Source organism: Loxodonta africana, chromosome 2 (assembly GCF_030014295.1).
Source record: "Loxodonta africana isolate mLoxAfr1 chromosome 2, mLoxAfr1.hap2, whole genome shotgun sequence".
NCBI lineage: Eukaryota > Metazoa > Chordata > Mammalia > Proboscidea > Elephantidae > Loxodonta > Loxodonta africana.
Window position 1 is genome coordinate 101,479,601 of NC_087343.1, and position 12,848 is coordinate 101,492,448.

Below are 12,848 nucleotides of genomic sequence, written 5' to 3' on the forward strand. Positions count from 1 at the left end.
GAGAATAACATGTAATGGTGGGGCCAAAGATTAGAATGATGCTTCTGCAGGCCAAGAATTGTCAGCAACACCAGACGCTAAGAGAAAGGCATGGAACAGATTCTCCTCTCACCTTCCCTAGAGCCTTCAGAGAGAGCATGGCCTTGCTGATACCTTGATTTCAGATTTGCAGCCTCCAGAACTGTGAGAGAATTGATGTCTGTTGTTTTAAGCTACTCAGTTTGTAATAACTTATTATGTCAGCCCTAGGAAACAAATATGGATTTTGGTACTGGGAGTGGGGTGCTTTTGTAACAAATACCAAAAAAGTGGAAGTGGTTTTAGAATTGGGTAATGGATAAAGGGCTAGAAGAGTTTTGAGGCATGTGATAGAAAAAGCCTAGATTGCCTTGAAGAGATTGTTGATAGAAATATAGTTGCTAAAGGTGATTCTGGTGAGGGCCCTGAAGGAGGTGAGGAGAGCTGTAAAGAAAATTTCTATTGTCTTAGAGATTGCATATATTGTCATGAAGAGTATGTTGCTAGAAGTAGGAATGTTAGGGTAATTCTGGTGTCAAGAGAGAAATAAGAAATGTGTTTGGAAACTGGAGGAAAGGTGATTCTTGTTATATCAGAAACTGGGGAGAACGTGATTGTTGTTACAAAGTGGCAAACAACTTGGCTGAATTGAATTCTTCTGTATTGTACGGTAAGAAGTAGAACTTATAAGTAATAAACTTGGATATTTAACTGAAATTTCTAAGCAAAGTACGGAATAGTAGCCTGGATTCTCCTTGTCGCTTATGGTAAGATGTAAGAGGAAAGAAAGAAATTGAGGAATGAACTGGTAAGCAAAAATAAACGAGCACTTGATGATTTGTAATATTCTCAGTCCATCTAGATAGTGTGCTCTGGAAACAGGGCCAAGGGTGTGGCTGAACAACCATTTGCTAAGAAAAGTAGGTGTGTGACTTATGGATTCAATAAGCCATCTCAGCAGAACCCAGGAATTAAGGTGGGGTTATCCAGGAAGGATCTGGGGAGAGCTCTCGTGTCTAATGGTGTGAATCCCCTCAACATCCGCAGAAGATGAAAAGCTTTTTAAGAATTTTATACGGGCAGAAATACTGCCAACCTAGACTGAAAGGAACAGAGACAGAAGGAAATAAAGGAAGAATGACTTCAAGGGCAGAGCCACAGATGCAGAGGCTAGAGAGGGTGAGGCCACCACTTGGGTCAAGAGGACTGGGGTGCCATCCCAGGAGGCCCAGAAGACAACACTGAGCCACAAAGAATTATTCTCAGGCCTTGAAACCTAATGGAATTTGCCCCACTGGGTTTTTGATTTGCAAAGGACCCATGACCCTTTTTTCTTCCAATTTCTTCCTTTTGGGATAGGAATATCTATCCTATGCCTGTCCTACCATTGTATTTTGGAAGTAGATAACGTGTTTTTTAGGTTTCACAGGTCAACAAATGGAGAGGAATTTTATCCCAGGGTGGACCATACCCAGAGTCTCATCTATACTTAATGTAGATGATTTAGAAGATGAGATTTTTAGATTTTTTTAGTTGATGTTGGAATGGGTTGAGACTTTTGCGTATATTGGGATGGAGTGAATGTTTTTTTACAAGGGAAGGATATGACTTTTTGGGTGCCAGAGTGTAAGCTGTTGGGGGTTGAATTGTGTCTCCCAAAAAGTTATGTTCAAGTCCTAATCCCTAATACCTGTGAATGTGACCTAATTCGGATATAAGGTCTTTGCAGATTGTAATCAATTGAAAATGAGGTGATACTGGATTAGGGTGGACCTATTCAGATGACTGGTGCTCTTGTAAGATGAAGGAAATTGGACACACAGGAAGAGCACCATGTGCCACAGGGACAAAGACTTGGAGTGGTGCTTCTGCAAGCCAGGGAGCACCAAGGATTGCCAGCAATACCAGGAGCTGAGAGAAAAGCATAGAGCAGATTGTCTCCTAGAGGCTTCATAAGGGCATGGCCCTGCCAGCACCTTCATTTCAGACTTCTAGCCTCCAGAACTGTGAGAGGATTCATTTTTGTTTTAAGCTTCCCAGTTCATGATAATTTGTTACATCAGCCCTAAGATACTAATGGTCACCTTTCTCCTTTGCAAAATGATCTGCCTTTGGGGCTTTACTGACTACTTTTTGTTATAGTTCATTGATTTCTGCTCTTACTTTTTAATTCTTTACTTTCTCTTTTATTTTCTCCTACTTTCTTGTATGTTTGGATTTTTTTCTTTTCACTGTTTATTTCTAATACATGCACTTATGTAAATTACCTTTTGAGTTCAACTTGAGATTCATCCCACAGATTTTGATACTTTATATTCAGTGGTGCTCTCATTGTTTATTTCAAAATGTTCTCTATTGGCAATTTTTATTTCCCCTTTGATCAAGAGTTATTTTTAATGATGTTCTAAATTTTCTAGATTGATGGGTTTGTGTTGTTAATGGGTTTTGTTTGGCTATGATTTTGTTGTTAATTTTTAATAATGAATCCTAGTTAAAGAATATAGCATGTATGATTTGTGCTTTCAGAATTTATATGCCCTGCCACCTATTTTGAATGGTATATAGTAGCTGCCCTAGCCATATCCCATTTCCTCTGATTACATGTTCTTGTGCTCTCTGTTTAAAAGTCACTGAAGGACAGTAAAAAGGAACTATCAGATTTCAGATTCATTGTTTGTTCTGGAGCTCTGGTGGTGCAGTGGTTAAGAGTTCAGCTTCTAACCAAAAGGTGAGCAGTTTGAATCCACAGCTTCTCCTCAAAAACCCTATGGGGCAGTTCTCCTCTTTCCTAGAGGGTCGCTATGAGTCACAATCCACTCGACGGCCACAGGTTTGGGGTTTTTTTGGTCCTTGTCTTAAAGGAGTCCCTGGATGGCACAAAACGTTATCATGCTCAGCGCTAACCAAAAGGCTGGTGGTTTGAGTCCAGCCAGGGGCACCTCAGAGGAAAGGCCTGGCAATCTACTTCTGAAAAATCAGCCATTGAAACCCCTGTGGAACACAGTTCTACTCTGACACACATGGGGTTGGCAGTTGGTTGGTTATATAAAATTAGTGACAAAAATATGTTCCCTCTTTTCTTTACAGTGTCTCTATTACCTTTTAAAACCAAAAAACCAATCCTATTGCTATCGAGTCAATTCCAACTCATAGTGACCCTACAGGACAGAGTAGAACTGCCCCATAGGGTTTCCAAGGAATGCCTGGTGGGTTTGAACTGCTGACCTTTTGGCTAGCAGCTGTAGCTCTTAACCCCTGTGCCACCAGGGTGTCCATCACCTGTTAGATCAGGCTTAATAATTGTTTTAATCAACTCTTCCAAATCTACTTTGCAGATTTGCTTTTTTTTTTTTTTCTTAAAGTTTCTGCTGTGTATATTGTGATGCCATCTTGTTTTTTATAACTGATACATCATCATACTTAATAGTCATGATGCCATAGCTGATAGCTACTTGAGGGACTGTAAGCATGGCAGTTAAGATTGAGAACGCTGGCGTCAAACTGCTATAAAGTCTAATATAGGAAGATTCTTATGTAGTTTCTCTTCAAATATTTCCTTGATCTGCTTTCTCTCCTTTATGTTTTAAATTCCAATTAAACTGATGTTACAACTACCCTTCATATCCCCTCTTTTACCTTCTCATCTGTATTTTTTTTTCTTGCATCATCTAGATAGTGTTCACTTTTCAGCTATGTCTAATCTGTAGTTAAACATGACCATTGTGTTCTTTTTTTTTTAATTTTTATTGTGCTTTAAGTGAAAGTTTACAAATCAAGTCAGTCTCCTACAAAAATTATACTCCTAGTTGCTCTCCCCGTAATGGACAGCACACTCCTTGTCTCCACTCTGTATTTCCATGTCCATTCAGCCAGCTTCTGTCCCCCTCTGCCTTCTCATCTCCCCTGAAGACAGAAGCTGACCACGTAGTCTCATGTGTCTACTTGATCCAAGAAGCTCATTCCTCACCAGTATCATTTTCTGTCCTTTAGTCCAGTCCAATCCCTGTCTGAAGAGTTGGCTTTGGGAATGGTTCCAGTCTTGGCCAACAGAAGTCCTGGGGACCGTGACCACCCAGGGCCTTCTAGCCTCAGTCAGACCATTAAGTCTGGTCTTTTTACAAGAATTTGAGGTCTGCATCCCACTGCTGTCCTGCTCTCTCAGGGGTTCTCTGTTGTGTTCTCTGTCAGGGCAGTCATCGGTTGTAGCTGGGCACTATCTAGTTCTTCTGGTCTCAGGCTGATGTAGTCTCTGCTTTATGTGACCCTTTCTGTCTCTTGGGCTCATCATTACCTTGTGTCTTTGGTATTCTTCATTCTCCTTGGCTCCAGGTGGGTTGAGACCAATTGATGCTTCTTAGATGGCCGCTTGCTTGCATTTAAGACTCCAGGTGCTACTCTCTGCAGTGGGGTGCAGAATGTTTTCTTAATAAATTTTATGATGCCAATTGACTTAGCTGTTCCTTGAAACCATGGTCCTCAAACCCCTGCCTCTGCTATGCTGGCCTTTGAAGCATTCAGTTTATTCAGGAAACTTCTTTGCTTTTGGCTTAGTCCAGTTGTGCTGACCTCTCCTATATTGTGTGTTGCCTTTCCCTTTGCCTAAAATATTTCTAGTCTACTATCCAATCAGTGAATCCCCCTCTCCCCCTCCCTCCACACTCTCGTAACCATCAAAGGATATTTTCTTCTCTGCTTATAACTGTTTCTTGAGTTCTTCTAATAGTGGTCTCATACAATATTTGTCCTTTTGCAGCTGACTAATTTCACTCAGCATAATGCCTTCCAGATTCCTCCTTATTATAAAATGTTTCACGGTGTCATCATTGTTCTTTATCGATGCGTAGTATTCCATTGTGTGAATATAGCATAATTTATTTATCCATTTATCCGTTGATAGGCACCTTGGTTGCTTCCATCTTTTTGCTGTTGTAAACAGTGCTGCAGTGAACATGGTTGTGCATATATCTCTTCGTGTGACGGCTCTTATTTCTCTAGGATATATTCCAAGGAGTGTGATTGCTGGATCATGTGGTAGTTCTATTTCTAGCTTTTTAAGGAAGCACCAAATCGATTTCCAAAGTTGGTTGTACCATTTTACATTCCCACCAGCAGTGTATAAGTGTTCTAGTCTCTCCACAGCCTCTCCCACCATTTATTATTTATTATTTGACCATTGTGTTCTTAATTTTAGTATTTCTTTCCTGGTTCTAGTCTTTTTTATTTCCAAACTGCTGTGACATGTTTTTATAGTTTCCAGTTCCCTACCAAATTTTCAAGGTTTTCTTTTGCCTTTGAGTATGGCAATAATAATTATTTTACAGTTTATATCTAATTATTTTATGTCTGAAGTCTTAGTGGATCTGTTTCTATTGTTTCTGTGTTCTTCTCGTGTCTTTTTTGTCTTGCAAACCATCATTTGCTATATTTTTTACTAGCTATAGTTTGCTGTATTGCTGTGATACCTTTTGGACATTTCATTTGAAAAATTACTCGTAGAAACCATTTATGGCAAAGACTGGAGTATCTTTCTCCAGAGAGAATTTCCATTTGCTTCTGTCAGGTGCCTGGGTGTGCTGCTAGTCAAGGACTATCCTAGTCCAGTGTTTAGGTTTCAGAGTTCCTGGTTAGGCCACAAGCGAAGTGAAGGGTTATAGATGCATGTAGTTTTGTTTCTGATTCACCTTTACACTGAGGGTGAGGTCTCTAAGGGTCTCAGCTGATTGGAGTTTAGGTCCTGGACTATGATTTTGGTATCCCTTCTCCACTTGGCTCCGGAAACCACAGTTCCATATTTCTGCCCTTTCTATGGCATTAGCAGATGTCATCAAGATAAAGTCAGCTAGCTTTGAATGCTTCACTTGCCTTGTACTTTCTCCTAGATTTTGACCTAATGAGTCCTCGTTGTATCTTTGGTTCATTTTCAGAAGATGTTTTGCGTATTGCATCCAATATTTAGTTTTCTTCTTTAAAAGGATTCATCTGAATTACTTGGGCCTTCATTACCAGAAACAGAAGTCCTTACCAATCTTTAAAAATTCTACTTAGAGGGTATCTGAAGCATGCTTAAAAACTATTTTGAGAGCTTTAATTTTTTTTTTTTTTAACTGACATTAAAAAGGATAGACTGTGCCTCAGTAGCTAGATTTCTTCTTGATTAATCCTATTATGTGACAGTAACCAGGTGGCTGGTTGTACATATACCTGGTTTAAAAAGAAGCATGATTGTGCAAATGTGTGGGAATTGAAAATATTCAAAGAAAAAGCTATCTATATCTCATTGCTGGTTGAGGATAATATTTTTTAGCTAAAGATCATAGCATCCTTATAAATTACTATCTGACTTTTTATTTACTTCTTACACAATAGAATCATTAAGGAGAGAAAATACTTCTTTGTTATGGGACATTTTTTTTTCATCCATTTGATTATATATTGCAAACAGTGCAAGACTTCCTGTCCCTCTCTACCTTAATAAGAGTGATAGCAAGGCAAATTGAATATTAAGCAATGAAATTGCTCATTTACAGCTGAAAACAATAATAAAACTTTTTCACAATTTTACTAAATCATTAAAGGACTACTACAGATTAGAAATTACTCAGGAAATACTGATGTAAATAGTAACAGATTTATTCATGTTTAACTTGAACATTTTTGTTCAGATTTATAAATAAAAGCAACATATTTGTGAAGCGGTCTGTGATAAATTGTAGCATCAGTTGTAATATGAGAACTGGCTTTAAACTTTGCAAATTAATATATTGTTTAAGATTTGAATTGTCTAAATCATAGAAACTGGTTTCTTTTTATTATGTCGCTTATCTGTTAGAATTCATTCTTGTAGTTAATTAAATCTTTTTGGCAGTTTCCAGTTTCAAGAATTCCATGCATGTTCACAGACATCATTTTCCCTACTGTAAAGCATTTGTTTCTTGATTTGCTGAGTTGAAGCATTCAATTTAAGTCATTAGCTAAACAGAAGTCCTCAGTTTATGCTAATATTGTTTTGTCATAATGTCAATCAACAAGTATTGCAGAGTGACACAATGGCAGTGAATTTCATTGTCATTAATCTGAGAAAGCTTTGGGCTTTCCTTGGCAAAGAGCAGAGGTGGGCTCTGTCAAGGTTATGGAGGAGGTGCAAATTTTTCCAAGCTTGGTGGTTAGTCCCACTTTTGGGGGGGATATCCTTAAGTGCTATAGAGTGCAGTTAGAGACAGAAATGGAAGCTAATTTATGTTTAAAGAGAAGGAAATTGAGGCTGAAGAGTTAAATGTATTCAAGGTGTCAGAGCTTGTTAGGGGACTAGAGCGCACATCTCCACTGTAACACACTTTCTCATGCTTCAAACGCCAGTATTTAAAGTAGGGGAAGAGCCACAGTAGGTGCATTATGTTTGCATCTTTCCTGCAGAAGTACTAGAGCAGTTGTCATCCATTGCAGTTAGATATTGTGGAAGAGCTCTAACCTGGGAGTTAGAAAGCCAAGACTCTCATGTATTCTACGTTACATATTAGTCAGTTTTTGGAAGATCACCAAGTTTATCAAGTTTATAAACTGGAGATTACGTGTACTGGCAGATAGTAAAGAACTGTATTGATAGAATGCCTGATAATAGAGTTTAACATATTAGAAAAGGGAGCTATACTGCATATATATAAATCATGTCTGCTTTTTATTTCTCAGTTAATCTTAGGGTATTCACGTTCTGTTCTTTTAGCTTTAGCAAACAGTTCGGTTATCCAAGGAAGTTTTTCTCCCTTGATGGTTTATTTGCCATTTTCTTATCAATTCATTCTAAAACCTATATATCCACTATGCTAGAGATTGTAGCATTGTTTATTCACTTGTTAAAGTTGCTTGTAGTAAATATCAATTTATATTGGCCCTGTGGTTATAGTGTCACAGTTAAGAATATAGTATAATCCAAGAACCATATTTGAAAGAATTTTTTTATATAAAAATTTACTATTATGGATATGTGAATATGTGGTAGTGTGCACGCTTACCTAATTACTCATGGATAAGTGTGACTTTGCACATCCTTTCTTATGGTAAAGAAGCTATAGTTATTCCTATTCCTAGCAAACACTACAAGACTTCCTGTCCCTCTCTACCTTAATAAGAGTGATAGCAAGGCAAATTGAATATTAAGCAATATTAATATTCAGTTAAGGTGTTAGATGCATGTGTATATATATTTGTATAAGGAAGGAGGGAAAGTTCCTACTGATTAGTTTTATTTTACTTGATGGTGTGCTAGGTTGTGAATTTATATGACGCTTAGTTCTGTGTGCTAACATCCTTCTTCCTTACTAGGAGTCTTAGGACCTGGGGTCTAGGTGGACCCTAATTTACTATATCTTTGAAACGGGGAATATTTTCAGAAATCAGAATTTGCCAGTCTCGTGTTTCGTTCCTGCGTAGTGTCATTGCTGATGTTCGGGTTTGTTATATTGGAAAGAGCAGTCTTTGGTGTGCATACGAACCTGATGAAAATTTGCTGGTTTAAATATATATTTTCACTGTCCTGTTTTACGTTCCCTTGATAACTTGAACCATGACTGTGACAGTTCAGGGACTTTGATTTAACTTGCAAAGACTGATGTTTTACAGGTTGGCCTCACAAAGACGGGAGTTAACGTCCTGCAGAGTTCTTTGGTGCTTAAGGCAGTCAGTTCTGGTCAGGTACAAGCCTTGATTCTTAGCCCCCCAGATCATGCTAGGGGAGGCGTTGGTGCTTTTTCAGCCTGCTGATATATCCAGTCCTGCTTCTAGCTTCCCATAGCATACAGCTACAACTGCAAGGCTTAAATTCTGATCAAGGCAGGAGAGAGAGCAGTACTGACACCCACCCATGAATCCTGACCTGGCAGGTTCTGTATTATGCCCCTTGGCATATCAGAGAAAGGGCAGCGCTTCCCTAGACCTGCAGCTTAAAATCCCCTCAGCCTAGCACTTTGGGGTCTGTCTCCCAGAACCTAAGGCCTGGCCCTGCCTGATTGTAGTTTGCTGCCCCAGAGTATGATGGGGCTGTGCATACCTGCTACGGACCCCGATTCTGGTTTTTCACTCAATAAAACACCTCTTCAGTAGATCTGATGTATATGCTGTTTGACCATTTGCCCTTGTTTGCACAACAAACCAGACATCAGAACTTCAATTTTAAAATCCTTTGACTAATAGCTTTTTATTATAAGAAATAATATACTAATGAAATACTGTATCTATAAGAACCTTGTCTGCTGAGGGCAAGTGAAACAAATTCAGTAGTCACTGAGAGTTCAAAGTGTCAGGGATTTCTCTGTTTTTTTGTTTTTTTTTTTAATCCCATTTTGGGCATAGTATAATGGCAGAACTCAGTGGTTATAATCTATTCAGATACCAAAACATTTATTAAAACCCTTTCAAATACCTTCTACCCAACTGTTAATTTAGTGATTTTTCACGCATCTAAAACGCCTAGACAACAAATACGAAAAATATAGGAATTTCAACTAGCTTTTTTAATGTCATTGTGAAAGAGTGTTTACATTTAAATCAAAGATGTTTTAAAATATTGTTTTCACATCTCTTCATCTTTATAGTTTATACTGAATTTTATAGATTAGAAAAATGTTTTTAAACATTAGGATAAAACATACTTATTGTAAATAAAGTTTTTATGCCTTGCTGTAGTTCTTATAAGGAGCCCTAGTGGTGCAGTGGTTAAGTGCTTGGCTGATACCAAGGTCATTGGTTTGAACCTACCAGGTGCTCAGTGGAAGAAAGATGTGGCAGTCTGCTTCTGTAAAAATTGACAGCTTTGAAAACCCTTTGAGGCGGTTCTACTCTGTCCTATATGGCCGTTATGAGTTGGAATTGGCTTGACGGCAATGGGTTTGGTTTTTTTGATAGTTCTTGTAGGAATTTAAAAATATTTATTATAGAAGTGATAACATAAAACAAAATTTGTACTGTTTTAAACTGTGGTCTCTATATAGCTCCAGGTTAGGTAACAAGTATTTGTCTAAGATTTGGGTCAGTCTGCTTCTTTACAACAAAGGACAGTCTTACTTGCTAAAGCTTTTTATTCATTGTGTTTCTCAAGTCGTTTTCAGGAAAGTGCCCATTTAGAGAAAGTTAAATTCTATATTCATCAACAGCAAACAGAGGTGACTAAATCTATCTTCTTTTATATCTGTATGTACCTATTAACAGAAATCCACAGAAGCCAAGGATTTCCTAATTGTTTTAATGGAATTGTTGTCTGACTAAATAAGGCATTTGACACCACTGGATAAAATTATTTTATAAGTTCTATCTAAGCTATCTATACAGAAGTCCCTGGAAAATTTATTTTATTGGGTGTGTGTATGTAGAGAGAGAGAGTGCTAGTGTGCACATACGTACAGGAAGAAAATAGAATGTGAATTAGTTTGTTAGAGCCCTTAACCATACCTTTTAGCGTTAGCATACCCTGTATGTTTAAATAGCTAAGATTTACCTCTCAACAGGTATTGAAAACAAACACTGTTAGAAATAATATATTTTAATAATATTTTTTCCAATCTTAATTTTAGGTCTTCAAACATGAACTAGCTTACTTATTGACTGGAATTCTTGGAGCAGCAGTAGATTATTGGATCTTCCTTGGTCTTAAGATGGGTAGAAATGTGATGCGACACATGTCTGATGACTTAGGAAGTTATGTTTCCCTTTCATGTGATGGTAAGTGTGTTTGTATTAATATGTTTTACTTCGACCCATTCTAGAAATTAGTTTTGGGTTTCTTTAGGCAGTCTAATCTTTAACATATGTTCATCTGAAACTTTCCTTAAAATAGTTATATTTACATATGTATATGTGTGTCTGTGTGTATACCAGACCCATTGCAGTCAAGTTGATTCCAACTCATAGCGACTCTATGGGACAGAATAGAACTGCCCTATCGGGTTTCCAAGGAGCAGCTGGTGGATTCGAACTGCTGGCCTTTTGATTAACAGCTGAACTCTTAACCACTATGCCAGCAAGGCTCTGTGTAAATATATATGTTTTTTTTAAATATATTTATGTATGTATTAAAAATAGTTATATATAAAGAAGAGGGGAGAGAGAAAAACAGTATGAAGAGGTAGGTAAAAATTGCTTATGATGCTTCTGCTCAGATAAGCACCGTTACTTTTTTAATATATTTCCTTCCTTTGTTTTTAAGCATTTTTATGTAGTTCAGCTCATACTGTATATGTAATTTTTGTATTTGTGTTTTTCTCTAAACATTATGTGAGCCTTTCCCCCTCATCGTTTGTTATTTACAAATATTATCTTGATGGTTTCATTAAAATTGAATATTAGATTACAGTACAGAAAATATTTTCTGAAAATAAATTATTTTGTATTTATATGTAATATTATTAATGTTTTCCTTAATCCTTTAGCTAAAAATTGTAATTAAACTATCCTATGAGAATAAAAATTTAACTAGACAAGTTTAAAATCAGTTTATTCGCTTTTCATTTAAAGCTGCTTTTTTATCTATGGTGTTTTAGAATCTCACATGGTAAGAACTATTTTTAGTACTTTTAATACTTCTAATCATTCAAGTTGAATAGAAGGCATTATCAGTCTCTTATCTGTGCCATATGAACAGTTCCCAGGTCTCTCTTTGCATGAATACTTAACAGCATTAAAACTGAAATTCATTGAATCTAAATACTTATATGTTATAAAACCACGTGCATTAACTTGGGTTATATAACAGGTTAAAGCATATTCCCCATGTACCTAATGCTGTATAATTTATCTTTCTTATTATAACATAAAAAGCTGCTGCTATTTCTTTTCCATTGAGTCAGGTGATCTAACAATAAATGAGTATGAATGAAGCAAATAAAAGTAATTTATATGCATAATTTTTTCACTCTTTCTCCTCCCCCTATTATCTACTCTAATTTTAAAGCTTCCTCTAAAATAAATGAGAGCAGGATGTTATTTAAACAATATGATGACAGAACTCATGCTCACTTCATGAAGAACTCTTCCCAGCTCTGGATCTCCATACTGAGAGAAGCTTCCGTAAGAGCTTGTGTACATCATTTAGGAAAGATTGTCCTTTCTTCCTTTTTTTCTTTGTTTCTCTCATTCTTTCTTCCTGTAGTCTTAAATTCTTAAAATGAACATGTCTCAAACCAAGTGAGCTTTTTGAGGCCCCAAAATATAAGATGATTTTTATATTCTTAATTATCAACATTTTAGACTACTAAATAAATACTCTATTTTGATATGCATGTGTTTCAGGACATCTTGGCTTTATATAAGAGAAAAAGTTCTTGAATATGCTGTCAATCATTTTAATACTTTGAAGAGAGATTCTAGAATAGGAATCCAGGCTATAACTAGGTTCAGGATTTATTCTATGATGCCCTCTGCAAAGAGAGATCTCTTTCTATACTACCAAAGTTAGAAGATTTTTATCTAATGCATTTTATCTCCTTTCTTTTTTATTGAGCTAAGGGGGTGATTACTATTCCGTTTTGTGGACTGTCTTTTGTTGCATGACTTTTTAACATTTCTTAGCTCAAATCCAGTTTTCCCTCAGAACCCTTCTTACCATTTCTTTTCCATCATTCCTACTTGGTAGTTTAGTGTTTTTTATCCTTTTGAGAAACAGCAGAATTTTTTTTTTTTTTTTCCCAGCAATAAGATTTTAATATAGGGAATTGGTTAAACAAGTGTTGGAGGACTGAAAAGGCAGAAAGTGGCCACTGAGGAGACATAAAGATAAGAAGAACACAAGAAATTCAGCTACCACCCTTAGGGCAGGGGAACGAAGAGAAGAGGTTGGGTTGATT

At 36.9% G+C, this 12,848-nt stretch overlaps 1 protein-coding gene across 5 annotated transcripts in view; it reads left to right on the plus strand.

The window, feature by feature from the left end:
* The window catches only part of SLF1 (SMC5-SMC6 complex localization factor 1), a 77,713-nt gene that overhangs the window by 46,914 nt on the left and 17,951 nt on the right, over positions 1-12,848 (plus strand). For all 5 annotated transcript variants that reach the window (XR_002785675.2, XM_003404986.4, XM_023547715.2 and 2 more), the window contains one exon: positions 10,581-10,728. Coding sequence is in view for 4 of the 5 variants with exons in the window: in XM_003404986.4 (XP_003405034.1) it covers positions 10,581-10,728 (148 nt within the window). In the remaining variant the exon portion in view is untranslated. The remainder of the gene's footprint in view (positions 1-10,580; positions 10,729-12,848) is intronic.